Source organism: Candoia aspera, chromosome 8, assembly GCF_035149785.1.
Source record: "Candoia aspera isolate rCanAsp1 chromosome 8, rCanAsp1.hap2, whole genome shotgun sequence".
Lineage (NCBI taxonomy): Eukaryota > Metazoa > Chordata > Lepidosauria > Squamata > Boidae > Candoia > Candoia aspera.
The window spans coordinates 34728547-34749338 of NC_086160.1; the positions used below are offsets into that span (position 1 = coordinate 34728547).

Consider the following 20792-nt stretch of genomic DNA (forward strand, 5'->3'; position numbering starts at 1 on the left):
GGCAGGAGTAGATTTTACTACCCCCCCCTTTTTTTTAGCAGCCTCTCTAGTCCCAAGAAATTCAGTAGCTGGTAGACCTTACTGGACAATGATTGTGGAGAAATCTCTCCTTTCTACTGCACTATCCACCTTACTTAGCAGGGACTTCTGACTCTACAGTATGTATTTTTCCAATGACAGGAGAAGCTGTTATAATCTAGATTTGGATCCTACCAAATTTTGCTACTGAATCTGATCTTTTGACTTCATTCATTCAGTGCTATCATTCCCTCACTTATTTATGGTCTTCCTGGAGAGAACAAATGGCTCTAACAAGCCTTACTATCCTCCTTCCCACGTTTTCATTTCTTCTCAAGTATCCTCCTCCACACATAATTTTCCATCTTTCCATCTATTCACTTAGCTAGCTTTACTGTCTTCTGTATACTTTCCTCTAGATCAGGTGTGCTTAACTTGAGGCAAATTTATTATAACTTTTTACAAACTGTGCTAGAAGGGAAATTATATGGTATGTAAATATTAATTACTAACTATATTAACTATTTAAATTAAATTTCATTTTTGATATAAGTCCCTCCATTTCATAACTCCTTTACTCAGACTCAGACCCAGACCCAGACCCACCCACTCAAACACACATTGAGATTAATGTTGCAGTAGTTTTCCAGGCAGAGCAGTGTAAATAATATAGGAAGTAGAAATAGGACATTGCTTTCCCCTAACAATTAGGCAAAATCACACTTCTAGAAGAATCTGAAGGATTACTAACTTCAAAAAAAGCTCTGTATAACTTTGAAAGCTTCAGTATTAAATAAGGAACTCATAAAAGTAGCAATTTGCTGTCAGTAATCAATTCACATTTGTCAGAGTGCAAATTTGTAACAAAACTAATTTCCAATATCTAAGATTGTATTCATATGGACCAAGAGATCACAGTTTGTCTAGAGTTTATTTGGGAAGTAAAATTAAAGAACTTCTCACACAGAAAATTATAAACATTCATGAAAGTGATGATAAATATTAAATTAAATTATTTATATATTAATTTAGATACCTATAAATTAGAAGCTTTTAAATACTTCATAATTTAGGATAGGCAGTCATACTTTTCTTTCAATGGAATGGTTTGTCTTTAAGACTTATAAAATAAAAAATTAAGACTATATATGGATTTAGAAATTGATAACTATATATATTTTTATATCCATAAAACATTTTCGTATGTATAAGTATCTTGTAAAAAGATGGTACAGTATTTATACTGGTTTTCACTATACAAAGGTAAACATATAAAACATAACAGCATATGTATTAGGAGGATATAATCACTTTGGATTATATATTACTGAGGTTATAATCTGACTTTGCACTGTCCAATGAAGCAATTGCTTTAAACTGTGTCTTTGACTAAGGCCTAAATTCAAATTCAGTGTATCTATCATTTTTCCATATTATTTAAAGTTTTACAATATATTTACCCTTTTCATATGTTTGGAAAAACAAAAGATAGCAAAGAACCATAGCTGCACAAAATAAAATTGTATTGTCCAAACTTCAAAACAGAACTCATACTACCATCCTTGACTCATATTAGGTGGGCCCTACTGGAATCATGAAAATCAATAGTAAGTTTTTGCTCTGTTTCAGGCATAGAAATAGGAGATCCTATTCATAATGGAGGTCAGTGAAGTGATTTGCTAAAAAGTCACTGCATAAAGCTATACATTTATGCATTAAGAAACAAACAAAAAAAAAGCGGACAAAATTTTGCACTGTGCAAGCTCAAGATTGCTGGCCAGATAATTGCACAGATGCTGGCTGCTAATGTCAACAGAAGCAGCGTTTTATCTGTGACCATGGCTTGCTAAGGCTGGTTACAGTACATCCTCCGAACCTTCAAATATGTAAAGATATGGGTGAGGATTTCTCTCATGTCAATCTACCTGGCAAGCCACATTCTGGCTTTATCTACTTATGGAAAAACATAACACAGTAATTTCTTCTGCTCATGCAAAATCAAACTACCTGCACAAGGACTTAACAGGCATAGTACATGCAGTTTTCAAATTAATGATTAACATGCTTTACAACATTCAAACATTTTAAAAATTGACTTTTTTAAGGCTCTGATCATAATATTTGTTTCTGATTATCAACTTACATGAAGTCTTATTTGATCACAGCTTAATGATAGTACACATGCTTTGCATTTACAAAATCACAGCTTTAAATTCTAACTTGAGAAAGGCCCTGGTCTGAAACCCTGGAAAGTTATTCCAGGAAACGTCAGTTATAATACTGAGTTACATGGATAAATGGTCTGACTCGGAATAATGCAACTTCATATGTTTCTATATACTATTTTATTAACATGGTTTACTCCATCCTGCATAACAAATTATGTGAGATCGATACCATCATAGGCAAATCCTTAACAAAAATCATACATTCTAGTGAACAATTACTGCTTATGTGAATTGTCTTATTTTATGGGAAGCCTACATTTTATTACAGACCATTTCTTAATGAGAATCGATGCAGTATTTCAGATAAATTGTATAAAAATGTAATGTACATACGAAGGACAGAGATATTGCTTCTTTTTTCCTTTTCCTTTCTTTGATGATTTCTCTTTGGAACAGACTTCTTCAACGTATAAGGACAAAAAAGCAACCACAACAATTGCCAATAAAAACTTCATTGTGGGGACTTGAAGCCCAGAATAAAAGTTGATCTGTAGTAGATAAGAAAGAACAGAAATACAATTTGATGAGGTTCAATGAAGAAATAGGATATACTTCATACAGGAAGTAAACACTATTAAACATTGTATATACATATGATTATACTCTAATGATCAGTTATTAGATCTTATTAATTTGGCTCTTCTATGATTTAGGGAAAGGTAAAATAGACATATATCAGAGCTGGTTTGGTGTAAATGTTAAGGCAGCAGTCTAGAAACTAGGTGACTGTGAGTTCTAGTCCCGCCTGAGGCACAAAGCCAGCTAGGTGATCTTGAGCCATTCACTCTCTCTCAGCCCTAGGAAGCAGGCAATGGCAAACCACTTCCAAAACACCCTTGCCAAGAAGACTGCAGAGACTAGTCCAGGCAGTTGCCAGGAGTCAAAAACTAACTTGAAGGCACACACACCTAAAAAAGGCAAACATTTTAAAGCTAACTGAAGCTGTTTTAGATTGTGGGCACTATATGTTTTAACTGCCACCACAAACTTTTCAACATAAGGTCATCCTTTATTAATAAAACCTAAAGTTACATTATAGAATAATGTTTATCCACAGAAAGCTACAGGCATGCAAATCCACCCACAGAAGCGTCCCAAAATTTTCCCACATATTATACTAAGTCATTGAGTCATTGATATGTAATAACTGTATTTTCATATTATGTTCTTTAAAGATACAGTTTCAGGCCCTATTTAGAATTTTATTCTCCTAGTCGTTCTATTAATGTCAACAGAAAGTTTACTAAGTAGTATATTCATTCCCACTACAATATTCATAGATTTTTTTTATTACAGTGAATATACTTACATGAATTATCAATAACCTTATGTTTAACAAATGGAAATAATAATGGTAGGTGTCTATCACTGAAGCTGTTTTATTATTATATGCTATTTGCATGACACTGAATATTCTGTATCACATAGCTAAACAAGCAGCAGCATAACTGTTTGCACTTAATACAAACATTGCTTGCTAGCTCCAAGCTACATTGACTGAAAAAAAAAACCCTCTGCATTTATGATCTTTAACCAGCCTTAGCTCTCTAGAGCAAGTGACTGAGCATTATAATATGAGCTGCGTATCTCTCTTTCTCCATCCTTCTTTCTCCTTCTTACTCTGAATGCAGAGGATGGATATTTATATCCCTTCTGCCGTAGCAACAGAATCCTTGTCTTCCTTCCACAGCCAACAGAAGAAGCATCTTCTTCTGCCCAGAGCAACAGTGGTAGGGACTGCAGTCAAATTATGAGGCATAGAGTTCTCTGTACTCTCCATATTCACATCCAGGCTTTGACCAAGGACATGCTCCTGTGCTGTAGCAGTGGTAGATGGTGGTGGTACCCGCTCATCCCTTCAGTGAGAGGAAGGTCTCCCTGACACCTTTTCCTGAATTCACTATAGAGGGTTCTTTGTGACCTTTTCTCAAGTTATCAAGCATCACCAAATATTACTGAGGTAAGACACACAAGCGCGCACACACACTCATACACACAGACAAACACACTTTATGGAATCTTCACACAGAAGATCTGCAGAAAAACTTGAACAGATTTCAAGGCACAGAAATAGCATCTTGCATTTGAGGATGCATCTCTAACACTATTTTTTTCTTTTAAAAAAAGCAGTCTTTAGTGATTGCCTGTGCTACCTTAGCAACAGATGTCACTTTCTTTTTTTCCCACCATGCAGCAATACTGCACGGTTCCTTCCTTGCCCTTCCTGATCCTTGTCGAACCAACAAGGCCTCTGAACATCATTTGCCTCCCTGCAAATCCTCGGCCCGAACAGAGCACTGAAGCCTGTCTTTTCAGACCCAGACCCTCACATTCGCGCCCTACCGCTTTTCCTGTATTTTGATACCCGCACCGTCCCCCCAGGCGGAAACGTCCCCCACCCCGCAGTTCCTCCCTCTTTCTTCTTCGCGTCTCAGCAACAGCAGCAGCGCCCGGGGATCCCGCGGTCCCCACATTCCTTCCCAGGCTCGCTAAGAGCCGGCCACGGAGCTTGTCAGAAAGGAAGGGCGACATCCCGTCAGAAGCTTCAGATTGCTGGCCGAGGTACTGAACGGAGGTACTTCTGGAGGGGAGAAGGATGGAGCTGAGAGACGCCGGTCGCCCACCTCTGCAGAGCGGAGAGATGCCGCACCAGCCCGGGACCTCACGGGAGGGGTTACCAGCTGGGCACGTTCCAGGTGCCTTCCGCATGTGTGCCCGAAGCCTCCCCTTCCCTTTCTAAACGGATGAGCACGGATAAACTCCTGGCTGAGCGATACGGCTCTTCCAGCCAAGAGCAGGACTTACCGCTAGCCAGGAAAGAGACGCCCGGGACGGCCCAGCCTCCCCTGCCTCTCCCGGGATTATAGCCAGAGGTGGCTGAGCAGTCCGCAGCGGCCCATGGCCAAAGCGAAATTCACCAGCCCGTTTGGGAAGAAAAACGAAGCAAGACTCGAGAGCCGCCGCTGAGTTATGAAAATGAGCCCCGCATCAAAAAAGCGTCCATTTTGCTACTGAGCATGTGCACACTCCTTGAGAGGCTGAGAGGGAGCATGTGCGAGCCTGTTGCGCATGTGCTGTGGCAATGTGGCGTCTGCCCTTGCTCGTTTCTGCCCCCGTCGCTTTACTGCCTTCAAGTTTACATCGACGGGCTGGCGACGGCTACGCTCCCTTCCCTTCTTCCGCGCGCACCTCGCAGTTTTTGGCTGTTGGAGTTTTTCTCCTGAACCCATAAAACTAGAATATTATCCCAGTACTAGCACATAAGTTCAATCAGGACGATTTGTTTCTAGAATTGTTAGCTGGCTGTGGATCAAATGCTTTTTGCTAACAAAAAGCTGTCCGAGATAATTAAGACGTTCGTATCCATTTGCTGCACGGAATGAAAGTGGGAGGGGAGATATTCCGATGGGAACATATTTTGCCCACTGGAATGCTTTCTTTGTCCTGATTGGAAGCTAGGTTTAGATTGAGTTCATTCCGTGCACTAATCCATAATGTAGGTTTCTTGAATTTGACTGGAAGAAAGTAGACGTTGGGTCCTTGTAGATCCTCATTTGTCTTAATTGTTTTTACATGGGATCATTCCCTAACATTCGTCTCCACAGAATCATAACCATCTTCACAGTCATGGATCTGATGTTTTCCTGATACCACCACTGTGTCAAAAGAAGAGAGCCAGTGTGGTGTAGGGTTAAGATATGTAAGTAGAAACAGGAAGACCCCGGACCTAGTCCACCCTCAGCCACAGAAGTTGGGTGACTTTCAGCCAGTCACTCCCTCAGCCAACCTACCTCACAGGATCATTGTAGGGAAAAATAGAAGGGGCAGTATGTACACCACCATGAGTTTCTGTACAAAAGATGGGAAATAAATCTATAAATAAATAAAATGTGGATCCAAAGCACATTCAATCTTCATGGATTCTCTGCATTTTTTTTTCATCCATCTGCACAAAAGGGACCATAAGAAGCACAGATCCGACAATTTTAACAACATAAAGCTAAAAAGGTGTGAAAAGGGTGATCCAAGATACAGACTCTTACAAATCTTCATGCTTTTAGCAGAAACTGCTGTTAAAATATAACATCCTCTCCACCTTCACAGAACCATTGATCATGAATCAATCAACTTATACTGTACCTTCAAATACCTTCATCCATTTTCAGAAATATTATCTTACGAATCCTGTTATCTGAACAGCACTGGAGCACAAACAGGATCCTGGTACCCTTTTTTCTGACTAACAAATTTTACTAAAGGCATACTCTTTTATGAGTTACAGCTCATACAGATTCACAGAGTGACTAGACTGATGTAGGATTTAAATCATAGCTAGATTGATACATCATGAAAAAAAGTCTGAAATCCACAGTTGTGCAGAACTCTTTATTAGGGAACTTTCTGCAAAAATTAGGGCATATGGAAGAAGCAAGGAAATCCTAAAATAGGAAAGGATGATACAGCCATAATGCTGTCGTTCCAATTCAATTCAGTCTCAAAATGATGTTTGCTAATGGACTCCATGAGTGAGCTGGCTGGAAATGAAACCAGCATAAATCGTTTTCCAGATTTCAACCCCTCATCTGCGTTAGCCACATGGTCCAGGCAGTGTTTTCCATGATCCCTGACTGGTAGATTCCCCAGCTTCCTTACTACCTGGACTGGTTAAAAAAAAAGAAAACACCATTTTACCATTGTTCGTGTTATTTGGGCTAGAAGAGAAAAGTGGTTTTAAACAAAAACAGGTTCATCAGTTAACACTACGTTGTTAGTGAATTTGTAAAAAAGAAGAAGAAGAAGAAGAGGAAGAAGAGGAGGAGGAGGACGAGGAAGAAACATAGCTTTTCACCATTTCACTATGGAACTTGAAAAAATGGTTGTGGAGAATAGTGACCAGTGACTGGAGGAGAAAAGGTATTTCTGTCACAGTGCACAGTAACCAACTGGAGTGGAGTGTTTAATTAAGTGCAGAGCACAAACCAGACAGCACCATTTGAGATGGCACCAGTTAGGAAATACTACTTTTAATGTGAAGCAAAAAATGGTTGTTTGCAGGTCGCCTTCCTGGACGGGTGGGGGTGGGTAGAGTATGCTATTGTGTATTCCTGCCTGAGTGGCCCATATTCACGCTTAGACAAACAAATTGTGTGGATCAGCCCTGAATGCATTTGTTAACTGTAGGTGCAATTGGTGTTAGGTTTCACCAAAGTCAAAGAAAATGTTGGCTCATCTCCATTCTGAAATCATAGGCCATTAGATGTCACTTTGGCTCTTGCCATTGGCAAAACTCACTACACCTGACCTAGTAGAGAAAAGAAAGAAAGAAAGAGAAAGAGAGAGAGAGAGGGAAAGGCATAACAGCCTTTGTATCAGTCAAACCAGAGAATATAATGTATCAATAGGCAGAAAGTAATTTAGCCAAAAAATGATGATGATGATGATGATGATGTAGATTTAATATAACCACCCACTCCAGTTATGTGGCATTATTTAATAGCTGGAAGAAATAAGGCCATTTGGCTCCCCAATTCCTTTTCGGAATATAGAAAGCATTCTTCCTATTTAGACAGACTCTGTCTGGGACAACTGGATGTAGAAATATCTAATGCGCTGTTTTTTCTACTCCATTAGAAAAAACATAATACCCCAATACCTTTATCAGGGTTAACCAAAAAGGGCACAAAAGAACGCATACACTTTCTAGAACTGTCCATTGAACAGAGTGCTATAAAAGAGAGACAGAAAGAGATAGCAAGGGAAGAAGACAGAAAGTACATGAGTCAGTCTGAGTCACACTTCTTTATGCTGCTTTATTTCAACACAGGGAAGGCTCTAACCTGATTTTCCTCCATTATCCTCTTAAAAGGTGTCAGCCTTTCCCAAATTGTTGGCCATCTTGGCTGGAAATCTAGAGAGGGCAAGACTAGGGAAACCTGGATTACATCAATGCATTTTCAAATTGTTCTAGTGTATGTCCTTGAAAACATGCCCAACTGCATTGTCAAGGAAGGGAAATTCAACTAACTTGCCTTTGTGGGGAAAAAAAACCAAGATTGACTTGACTGGTTTAAAAAATGGACTTGGGTTGATGTGTGATCTGTCACAGAAAGAATTGCTACTAAGTGGCTGCTTATATGAACTTGTGATGAAAAATGCCACATGCTTTGTGCTGACCCACAAAATAATTTTTTAGCCATTGCCTTACTTTGGAACATTCTTCTCCTTATGGTCTATTCTCCCTCTATACTAAGTTTTCCCCTAATGTGGGATGTTCCATGGGTTTTATCAGTTTGACCTTGGTATATCTGTAAAAAAAAACTAAAATATTATAAAACACTATATTGACCTCCAGTGACCTCCTTCCAAAGAAAAATGATTATTATTATTTTTTTGCCAATATGTACAGTACTTATTTAGGTTTGGGTATGCCTTCCTGAAATGTGAATTACTACTGTCCAAAACTAGCTTTTACAGATCATTGTCACCTCAAATGATCCTGATTTTGGCTTTTCTATTAATCCATCATTAACAATAAACTCTGATCCTCTGATCACTTCTATTCCTATGAGTTAAATAGGAGGCAATGGGTATAATTAAGAAAATAACAGGAAGGAACAATTCATAGTCGTCTGTTCTTTGGCCTGGCATAAGGATCTGAATCCACACAGGCAAAAAGGAACTGGGACTCCTGAATGTCACACATTTGTTTCTAAAGATGTTTAATCAGTTCCAAGTTGAATTGTATAATCATAAACGGGATGTAAAATATTGTGGAATGAGAACATCTTTCCATTTCATCTGGTTTCTAAAGAAAGAGAGCATATATTCTGGCTCAGAAACATATGATTTCTTGTGATGACATCTGCCACATGAAATGCATTATTTGGGGCACATTTTACTTTCAGAAGTAAAAACCACACAACCCTCACTGACTCATAAAGAAATTACAGAGCTGTGTATGCTGGTAAAAATAAGGCCAACGGAGTGGAAGCTGAACGTTTCCACTTACTGCCCACAATGTATGTCTACTCTCTTATTAGACTACTGATGTTTTTGACTGAGCTTTGTCCTTAAATCCTTGATTTAGATGCAAGCAACATAGCCTACAACCTGTTATACAACAGCTGTCCAGAGCAAATGTATGACAGTTTTTAAATCATCTGACTCTTGGTTTTCTTGGCTAGTGCCCTTTGTGGGTAGCAATATTATAGCGTAATATCGGTAATAGCAATTTAGGGTGATACTAATATTAAAACGAAAAGAATTAAAGCTAAACCTAGTTAGTACTTGGATAGGATATTAAGAAGGTATCTTGGTGCTATAGGTTAAACTGGGAAGTCAGAAGGAAAAAAAACCAAGTATGCAAATCCCCCACCACCACCAAAAGAGAGCAAGAGAGTACCTCAAATGCAATAATAATGTATTGTATAAAAGGATAACATTTTGGATATTCACAGTGGTTTACATAAAGGATCTCTAGGAAACAATTGGGCTTTTCCAATAAATTATTTCATACTGGCACTTGAAATACTCTCTTCTCCCTTGGAGAAGTTCTACTTGCCTATATGTACTTGAAAGAAAGATAATTCTTTTCTATCAAAATTATTTACCTTTAAAATGAGTGGGTTATCTCAGATTAATTGAAACTATGGTCATGGAAGTAAAAAATATTTTCATTACTCAGCTTCAATTTTGTGGAAAGATCATCTTAAATGTACAACCATATTTAAGTAAATCTGGTAGTGTAGTAAAATAGACTTCTCACCAAGGTTAGAAAGCAACTAAAAACCTCTAAAATCTCAGGCAAGAGAATCCAAATTGGAAATGATCAGTCAATAAAAATTTCAAATCTATTTTACCTGTTTCTGAATAGTAATTCAAAATATATAACAGTAGTCAATGGTAGTTATTGTCTGTCATATTCAGAAGCATATCAAACGAAATCCTTCTATTTTAGCTTCCTGAGTAGTTTATGAGGTTATAATTCCACAACTTCAAGTTGTCCTTCAGTTGCACCTGTTCCTGGAGCGGGAAACCCTGCTCATAGTCACTCATGCCACCTCTGCAAAGAAGTTGAAGAAACAGTGGGCCACCTAGTTAGCTGCTGCAAGAAGATTGCACAGACAACGGCATGACAAAGTGGCAACAATGATGCATTGGAATATCTTGGAACAGCTTACATCCTGCGATGATACCTTTAATACTATTAAACAACAACATCTGCCTATCCCAGGTCTAAGGGCTAAGAAATTCTCAACTAGAGTTTTCAGGCAGTTCAGCCTGACTGGTGGCAGTCAGTCATAATTATCTTTTACAGGAAAACCTTTGAAAGACGGAGTCTCCTGATGTTTTAAACTAGTCCTCCTCCTCATTTGTAACAATGATAACATACGACAAATTCCATAGAGGCAGTTTGGAGCTTTCATATTCAGTTCCTCCCCTATCTCAAAGAAACCCCTAAGACAATAATTAAATGTCATTAAGAAATTGCACAGAAATTAATTTTAGCCACATCTAAAAAGTATACAACCTTCATACATTGTTTTAATTTTTAAAACTATTACTTCATGGATATTTTCCATGTTTAGTTGTAGCATTAAAGATGAACCACATGTAGTCTTTATCCTGATTTTATTTGAATCATGGAGTGACCTTTCTCTGCTCTATTTCTTACTGTTAATTTATTTTAATATTCTTGTCCCTACATATACTGTATACATATATAACTGTCTCCTTTCAGGGCAGAGAACAATATGTGAGGTGCATAAAAGTAGTAAGGAATAGCCAAAGAAATTAAGACAGGAGATAAGGAAAGGAAAAAGAAATATAGATAAATCTAATTTACACAAACACCCTTCACTATACCTTTTTGTGCTTGCAAACCATCCTTGCTTTCATCACACCTTTTGTTCTTTAAAATACTCACACCTCTTCAGTTCCATCAACTCCACCCTCCCATAATCTCAGTAGTCTTCCCCTTTCTGTTGCCTATTCACTCTTCTTTCATGTATTTGTTCTGCAAGTCAATCCTTGTTCATTCTCTCTATATCACCAAACTACCTCAAAGTACATCTTTCATAATGGTAATTCACTCTACTATTCACTTTATATTCATTCATCACCCAATCATTCTTTATCTCTTTTTGTTTTTCTATGTAGACAGCTTCAGATGCAATCTTCAAACATAAATTTAAAAAGTTGCAATATACTCCATAAACAAACCACATCCATATTTTAGTAATTATCCAGTTGCACTGTCTATATCTGCAACTTCACCATTTTTCAAAATTTGTACAACATATATAACTTTCTTTTCATCATTTTTTTTAAACACTTACATAGCATTTGTTTTGGTTCTGCTCTGGCATATCATTATCATTCTCATGCAAATCTCTAAAATACATCTTCAGAATGTCCTCACTTCTATTCTATTATTCTCAAGGTTCTTTGGTTAGCCCTTTCACTCATTTCCTAAACACTTTTTCCAACCAAAATCACTTTGCATTTTTATAATTTTGATGGTTCCTTACATTCTTTGCAATTATATTTTTTTCTCTCTAACACTGTAGAAAATGCATTTCAACTGTAGAAACTGCATTCAACTGTTCTGCAGCAATAATTGTCTTATATGCATTTTCTCTCATCCAGTCTTTTTCATTTCAACATTCTACCAAGTATCCAAGTATACCATTGGTGTAGCTCTACACATTTTCATGGTACCCTTATAAAATTGCTTTCACTCTGTTCCAAGCAACTTCTATATCCTTTTTCCTTATGTCCACTTGTCATTCATTCTGATGGAAAATTAATTCTAATACTTTTCATACAATACTTGTACTTCTTTTTCCTGCAGTTATTCTGATTTTGCTCTAATTCTTTTCATTTTTTTCATTTCATTCCATGCCCATTTTCTTCCCAAAATCCATTCTGGCACTACAAATAATAGATTGTCCCACATTCAGAACTTCTCTTCCTACTATTATTCACTAATTCTTATAATTTTTCATCATAAATTAAACTATTGCATTTTCAGATTTAAATTTATTTCTCTTTCAAGTGTACATATAGATTGACTTATGCTTAAACCACATATTCAAAGTGAGCAGGCCTTTTTCTAAGGTCACCAAACAGCCACCATTCTCATTCATTTTTGGGACTCCGAATGTCTCAGTTACTTTTTTCTAATGTCTCAATTATTTTTTTCTATACTGTCTCATATTGTTTCCACTTATTCATTTAAGGCACCAAATACACATGCATGCACACACACACACACACAGAGTATATGTGTGTGTGTATATATATATACCGTATATAGTGTATATACAGTATATATGTATGTGTGTGTGTGTGCATGCACATATACACAGACACACACACACCTTTTTCTTCCTTGGATCACATTCATTCAGAATGTTGCTTAATTTTCCCCAAATTTCCTTCTTGGTTCTTCCAGTATTACCATTCACTGGAGTGCATCATGCAATTATCACCAATCTATGGAATTCAACTTTCATATGAAACCATAACAAACTGGATGGCACAAGTTCATACTTTTAAAAAAATATTTCTTTTTTTCTTTCTTTAATATAACTACTTCATGCTCTTTATATTCCAAGTGCAGTCTTCCATATGCCAGAGTCCTCACCACATAGTGCCAAAGATACTGAATTCCACTACGCATCAAGGTTTTCACATACTGCTTTCACATACCAACCCATTAAGAGTTGGTCAACATAGGCTTTCACATAATGCTTTTTAGTAGGAATGAGAAGCTATATAATAAATTATGCACTTGAATCATATCCTTGCCAGGAATACAATCCTTGAAGGTTCTTCATGTGGCAGCACCAAATGTAGTGATTTTTTTCCACTTTTTATACTTATCCTTGAATGAGGAATAAGAGAATGACATCAGGAAGGAAAAAGTGACATGTGGGAAGGCGTGAAGTCTAAATTGAGAGCCTCATGGAGCTGTGTGTGTGTGTGTGTGTGTGTAGTATACATATATAATTTTACAATATATGTGAGCATGTGTACATAATCTTAGCTGAATGAGTAAACTTGAGCATTCAAGCATAAAGATATTGAGGTACTATATTTCACCTTTCACAGAATTCTGCAGTTCTTGCTATGCCTTTGCAGTTCAATGTACTTCTTGCCTACTTTGGAGTCAATAAGTCTATTAGAATATCAGGAGCAAATCTGATTCCTGCTCAAACAGTATATGTGCTGGTCATCAGTTCAGTTAGACAGGAAAAAGAAACTAGGAGAAGCAAATTTGCATTGCTTTACTTGTTGGCATGAAAGGCATGCCAACAATGCCAGTTTGGTTTCATTGTTTGCCAGTCATTATTTTGGCCTGTAACATTACTTTAGGAATGAATGTCTCTACTAGTTGCTAAGCTACATGGGAGTACTCTGAGAAAAATTTTACACACAGATTGAAAAGGAATGGAATCCTTTTGGGGGGTCCTGAATCACAATGTAAGTAGCAGACTTCATTTTAATTTTGCAGAAGAAAAGCATGCAGAAGTAATGAACTTGAATCAGACTGAGAAAAAGTGTCCTAAAATATGTCAGTATACTAAAACAGAAAGATTATTGTTAGAAAAAAGTAAAAGCTCCTTTTAAAAAAGTGCTATATATCCTTACTTGTGGATTATATTCTACTGAAGTTCGTGAGTTTGTTGATTAAATAATGATAGCTTTGGCTATCACTACTGGTTTTAATAATCCCACAAATCCCCATCTGCAAATGAGAAGAAGTTATTGTACCAGATATTAACATACACTTGAATGAAATTTATTGCATTATTTTAAGCAAAAATTAGCACATCTGTACTAGATTTAATTACAGCCATACTTCTGAGTCTAGCCTTCACAGTGCTAGAAGCTAGACTCCTGCATAACTCATGCGAGGCACAGAAATGTCTTGTTTTAATGATCATACGTGAGTGCAGTGCAACATTCCCAGAAGAGGCCAAATAGGAAGAAAGATGACGTAGGGCTCAATAGATCCTTCATTCATTTTTCAGGAGTGGCTGTGCATCTTCAAGTGTATGGAAACCAAACTTGACGTTTTGTACTAACTGAAATTTTCAAAGACAGTCCAACGTGCAATGAGTAACAAGCTATGGTAGTCTAATCTGGATGTGATCAGCAGGTTCGCAACTAGGGTCTGTGTCACCCGGGGCAAACATGGATTCCGTGCCTATTTTGGTGCCTCCCCAGTGCTCATGTTGGCACCCCACCAGTGTGGCATCCGGGGCACATGTCCTGGTTGCCCCCTCCTAGTTGCAGCCCTGGTGATCAGGACCAGTGGCAAGATATCCTTTATCCAGAGGACAGAATACCTGACCCATCAACTGAAGAGCACAAAAATACTCCTAACCATGGCCACCACCAAAGCACCTATACAGACTTGGTCCTTATTTCATTTCATCTCTCCTGCTAATGGCACTCCTGTCTTGTTATGTTTATCCAGCCTACTTGCAGACAGAATGGAAGAAGGGATTTTTTAAAAAATGGAAAAGAAGCATTAATATTAATAGATTTATAAATATATTGTTAAAATAATATTATATTCAATAAATAATATAATAAATAAATTATTTTAACTGACAAAACAGAGAACTCTTTGTTCACGGTCATGTTGGTTGTAAAAAACAAAGATTGAAGTTGCTTAACTTAAAAAAACAGCGTTCATTAATGTTTCTACAGCATTACAAAAGAAACTACCCTCCCCTACGATTATTGTTTTGCCAAACTCTGGCAATGATATCAGCTGTAAATGTACTAACAGCTTTTCAGCAAAGCATAGCAACCAGTTCTTTATTTATACACCAGCAACCAAATCAACACAGGTGGTCTTTTCAATGTTGCAAAGGCAACCTGCATGCAACATTAGTAAGGTACAAGGTACACAACAATGCCTAAACATCAAAAGCTCAGCAAACCAACAAAAAAACTCTATATCAACAAGCACAAAAGCCTAACCAAATCTAGGATAGAGAAAATAGAATTTTTGAAAGGACATTGTGTTGGTTTTTTGCATTTATACATATATGGACATTTTAGGAGAGCTTTTCTGTTACTTTAACAAGGATATTTTAGAATGTCTTTGAAAATTAAGAGTTAGTTCATTTTAAAAGGAATCTTCAATATCAAGAAGTCACAAGAGTGTGCACAAAATACATAAATAAACTCAACAAATCAACCCAAATTAGAATTGCTGTGATAGTTTCTGACCTTATAATTTTTGAACTTACACATTGTTAACATCATCCCTCCTATGCTGCAATATTTACTGGACAGTCATTCAGGTAAGCCACCTTGCACACCTTGCACTCCTCCATTTAGCAAGCATTTCTCAGCTAATATGAATAAGGATCAAAGTATGATTTGTTTAAGTCAGTCAGTGCCTCAATGACTGAACCTGAGTGTGACATAGTGAATTCGTTATCTGAGGAACAGTATTCACTTCTTGCCATTAGTCATGATTGAGTTGTGGGAACTGAGCAGATGGGTATTAGCAGTTTGGGGAAGACAGAAATGTCTTTCTCCAGGCCGTACAGTCCTCCTGAAGTATGAGTTGGCCTAGTCCAGTGAGGGGAAGTTTGCCAGAAGGAAGATTACTCATGTAGGAACTAATGATGAGTTGTCATACATTACCTGCCTTGGATATAAAAGCCTTGCCTTGGTTGGCAAGAGACACATTGGTTGCCTGAAAGGAGTCAGCCCATCATCACACCTTCATCTGTATCATGCAGGTAGTGCAAAACAGAGAATTCTGACCTATGGCTCAAGCCAACAGATGGTTCTTCTCTTTCTTTCATATACTAACTATGTTGCCCTAAGAAGAGGTTAGCAAGCTTTGCCACACCATAAAGAACTCCATGCTAGAACCAAGAACCACTTGTTCTTGAAAGTGGTAGTGGATCTTCTGAATGACCAGCTCTCTCCTCCTTTATACAGCCTATTCTCTTTCCTTGAATGGGCCACTTATATAACCCTGAACATCTATCTATAGGGGACATCATAATTGCAGATGATGTTCCCATTTAGTCTTAGGTCCCTGTGATGTCAAGCATGAATGCATGCTTATTACCCAAGGACTTCAACTGTGAGATTGGGTTGTCAAGGCTCTGCCATTCCTTGGAGTCTTCTTCTGAGTTTTCCTAGAATATAAATATAAATACATTTAAAGTTACAAAGGCAGAAGGTGACTCAGCATGGCTGTTTCTAAACTTTAGAGGTTCATTGTGAAGAACAACTAGAGCACAGAAAATGCCAGGGATCTCTACTTATGGTGATTAAGAGGACCATAATTACATTCCTTGCCATATCATGCATAGATAACTGCTGCTCAAACAACTCCATGAAAAGCAAATACAGGGCATTCTTCTAGATGGCAACATCTGGAGAGAACAGATATTGGAGTAGAATGGCATAGCCCAGCATTCCCTTCCCTCTCTCCCTCTGGGGAAAATAACCAGCAGTCTTATGAACACTGGCAGCATCAGTGTCTGCTGGGATTACCTTGATGTTGGTTCCCTGAACACCATTTTTGTTTACACTCAAACTACTTTGCATATAACTGTTTACCATCTTGCCTGGTGAATGGATTCAAAAGATTATATATTATTTTCTTGCTTTAGATGATCTAAAAATGGTATTGTCTTAATATGATTTTTTTCTTAGGGTCAGCATGACTTTCTTTGTTATATTAACAGTGTCTCAAGCAGAAATGTGTTATGTTCAATTTACACTTGCTGAGATAAATGTTTACAACTGAAGTATTTAAAAGGAAGACTGAATGATACAAGATTTCTATCACTGATAATATTTTTGTACATGCATGTCACACTGACATCCTACGCTGTGTTAGTCAAGAAATTTAAATATTTTAAAAAGCTACGGTTAATATTACAGGTAGTCCTTGACTTAACCACAGTTGGGACCAGAACTTCCATCTCTAAGCAAGGCAGTCATTAAGTGAATCACACCTGATTTTATGACCTTTTTGCTACAGTCATTAAGAGATTCACTGTGGTGATTAAATGCATCATGAGGTCATTAAGCAAATCTGACTTTCCCCATTGACTTTGCTTGTCAGAAGCTGGCTGGGAAGGTTGCAAATGGTGATCATGTGACCCCAGAATGCTGCAACCATCATAAATACATGCCATTTGCCAAGCACCTGAATGTTGACCATGTGACCACAGGGACACTGTGTCAGTCATAAATGTGAGGACTGATCATAAATCACATTTTTCAGTGCCGTTGTAACTCCAAACGGTCACTAAACAAGTCAAGGACTACTTGTAAACTAAAAATGGGTAAACCTTTCATTTTTCCTGTCAAAGATTTTCATCCTGTTTCCTCATAATTTAAAAAGCATGCATGAAAATGTACACATTTTTATGTCTAGTTCTAATGTATGCACTTTTGCAAGCAAACTTCCTAATTATATAACATTTGTATATTAGATAAGTGCTTTAAAAAAATGAAGTAGAGACATATGGGTTTGGGAAGTTAAAATTATTTAATTTGATTTTAAAAGGGAGGGAGGGAGGAAGGAATGTTTAATTAATCTAAGCCAAGTCATTAAGAATGATCTATAAAATATTTAAATTACTAAATATATACTGGGTTGAATGCAGACATGTGAACCAGCTCTAGGCTATTTTGCACCTTGCTATACTTTAGTAATTAAAATATCCTTTCTTTGTTGTTGCCACTGTCTAAAAATGAAAGACTTCAGTACTTTAGCTCAATGTATTAATATGTTTAGAGTTTTAAATAGGTAAGTCCAGACAATCTGTTTTCTCAATTGCTATGATTGCATTCAAAGCTAGTATTTTAAAAAGTGCTGACTGCACAATCGGAAAATCCAGGTTTTTCTTAAAGTAGCACTTCAGAAGCAGTTTTTGTTGTCTTTTCACTTAAGGTGTCAAGTTACTCTAAACTTTTATAATCTCTAGTAAACGTCCTGCCTACCTGCCAGAAATATCTGATTTTTCACATATTTGAAATATAATGGAAATTCCAGCCCTGAATAACTGACAACATAAAGAGGAAGAAAACAAACTATTGTTGAGGCTAGAAGTGTCTAAGCCAAGAATAACAAGAAATCTCTCTGGTGCCATTTCTTTCATCAACATTCTTAGGCTCTTTTATTATATGCCACTGTTCAGGAACTATATTATGGATTCAAGGGAACTCAGTAACATTAAAAATATTATTGATGAGCCAACACAAACTTCCAAATGTCAGGCAAGGCTTTCCTCTAACTAGATGAAATATGAACAAAGAAGATAAACTAAGACATTCTAGACAACAATGTCTATATGGGGTGTTATTTTTTAGCAAAGCATTACAGGTCTGCAGGTTTTTGCCTGTCAGTCTTTAAAGAAACATAAGATTTAATTTTAAATTTCATTCCATCTGAAGAATTGATTGGGAGCTTTTGTCACAAGCTTCATTCTCAAGCAGGTATTAGTTTAGCAATGACCTTACAACACATAAGAAAACATAGGGCTTGTGAGAGCTTATTTGATCTTCACATAGACTATCTAAAACAAGAGAAAATAGCCATACATTCTTAAAGAAACAAGAGAAGGCTTTCACGTCAGTTTATTTTAAATTATAAAATAGAACTGATTATTTTTTCCCATTTCTCAAATATCAGTAGCAATTTAACAAAGCTACCAGTAAAGGTACTATTGAAAAATACAGTCTGAGATTAGAAGAAGTGACCTAATAGAGCAAGTTACTCAGCTCCACTGAAAAATTTTAAAAGGGCTAGGGGGGAAAAAACAAGTTCAAGAACTGATATTGACATCAAAACCTGGAAATAGGAAATTTGGAGAAGAAAAGAGAAACAGGACATTTCAAAACTTGAGCTCCATGGGTGGGTAGATAGATAAGTAGACTATAGATTAGAGCATGGAATATAGATTAGTAAAGGCTCAAGTTCCTAGAAAGACCTCATTAAGAATCAGAAATAGACAATGAACTGCAAGGAACCTACCTGCAGCAGATCTGGGACTGTCACTGCTTGAAAATAGCACTTGCCAGTCAAATATAGCACTTGTAATTCCTGTTAAATTTGGTAGCTCCCTCTTCCAGAGCACAGAGTTCTATGATTACCTGGTGGGAGATGGTTCAGAAGTATTCCCAAATATTACCGCATGCATTATAATACCTTATGTTTGCTTGCTACAATCTTGGGGGTAGGGGTAGGTCTACATTACATTACATTGGTACAGCTGGGACCATACATTTCACATAGAGGAAGTTCCCCAAGAAATCAGAATTTTGCATGGCATATCTGAATTTAAAACAAACAAACAAGCACCAGTAAACAGCTAGTCAATAGTCATGAAAAACATTTTGGATTGGCCAGTCTAGGGACCTGGATAAAACATAGCCTAATTGTTAAGCATTAACATGTTTCTGACAACAAAGTCTATGGTTATTAAATTAACAATTCTCTTGGGTAAACTATCCTTTATTAGACTAACTGTAAAATAATCAACTAGGAGTTTTTTCATTGATTAGGAATGATATCTTGTTTTTGATCAATCATTGGCATAGCTGAGTCAATCTTTGAGGCCTTTGTCCTAATCCTTCCAACTATCTCTCAATATGGACAATAGTTAACTAGGTTTACCTTGCTTATTCTCTACAGACACCATATAGCTATTATCTTTCTCAAGCACTTCACAAAGTAAATTTGGATTAAGGCTTAACTAGAAAATATGCTTTGTGGTCCTACCAAACACAATTTCCATTTTAATAAGCCAAATAACTCCTGTTTCCTTTACCAAAACCCCAACTGCTTGACCCAGATTCCTGCCTTGGTATTTAGAGAGATTATTTTATCTGTTTCGCCTTTAGAATGCTTTACACTATTTTTCCCCCAAATTAGTAGTCAAAAATAACTGTTACCCAAATGCACATACCACATCCTGATTTAAAGATCTTTTTAACCATTCATTTGGTTTCACATATACACATACCAATCTACAGAGATGTGGACTGGAAGACATCCAGCAACATGGTACCAGTTTCTGTTAAGTGTGGTTATGTTATAATTTCCTTAGAGGCAAATCTCATATCCCAAGCCAAGAAAATAGCTCTGTTGGTATACTCAGATTCTTATTCCTTATTTTTTCTCTTACGTTGGGCTCCCCAGACCCGGAGAAGGCTGTTAATCCCAGATTTCCAACCTGACACAGTTTAACTAAACTGCTAAGATTAAACTTGGCAGAAGTTTCTCAGACAATCAATGTTTATTCCAACTAGACTGAAGCTACACATTAAACACTAGATTGTACGCTGTCTGCATGCTCTTGACAGTTTAAACCTGTTACTTCTATTTCCTCCCTTTCCAACATTTCAAAGGATTCTTTTCCCTGAACTTTGTAGCTTTGAAGCTACACTGACATCACTGCCCCGAGAATCTGTGGCTCTCAGTTTATCCCTCACCCCATTAGATACATATACATGGCCTTCAGTAGCAGTTCTCAATCTGGTATC

At 37.1% G+C, this 20792-nt stretch overlaps 1 protein-coding gene across 2 annotated transcripts in view; it reads right to left on the reverse strand.

Moving 5' to 3' along the window:
- Positions 1-2727, reverse strand: part of GLRB (glycine receptor beta) — a 44200-nt gene extending 41473 nt beyond the window's left edge. For both annotated transcript variants that reach the window (XR_010068410.1, XM_063310149.1), the window contains exon 1: positions 2580-2727. Coding sequence is in view for 1 of the 2 variants with exons in the window: in XM_063310149.1 (XP_063166219.1) it covers positions 2580-2701 (122 nt within the window). In the remaining variant the exon portion in view is untranslated. The remainder of the gene's footprint in view (positions 1-2579) is intronic.
- Positions 2728-20792: the final 18065 nt, after the last annotated feature.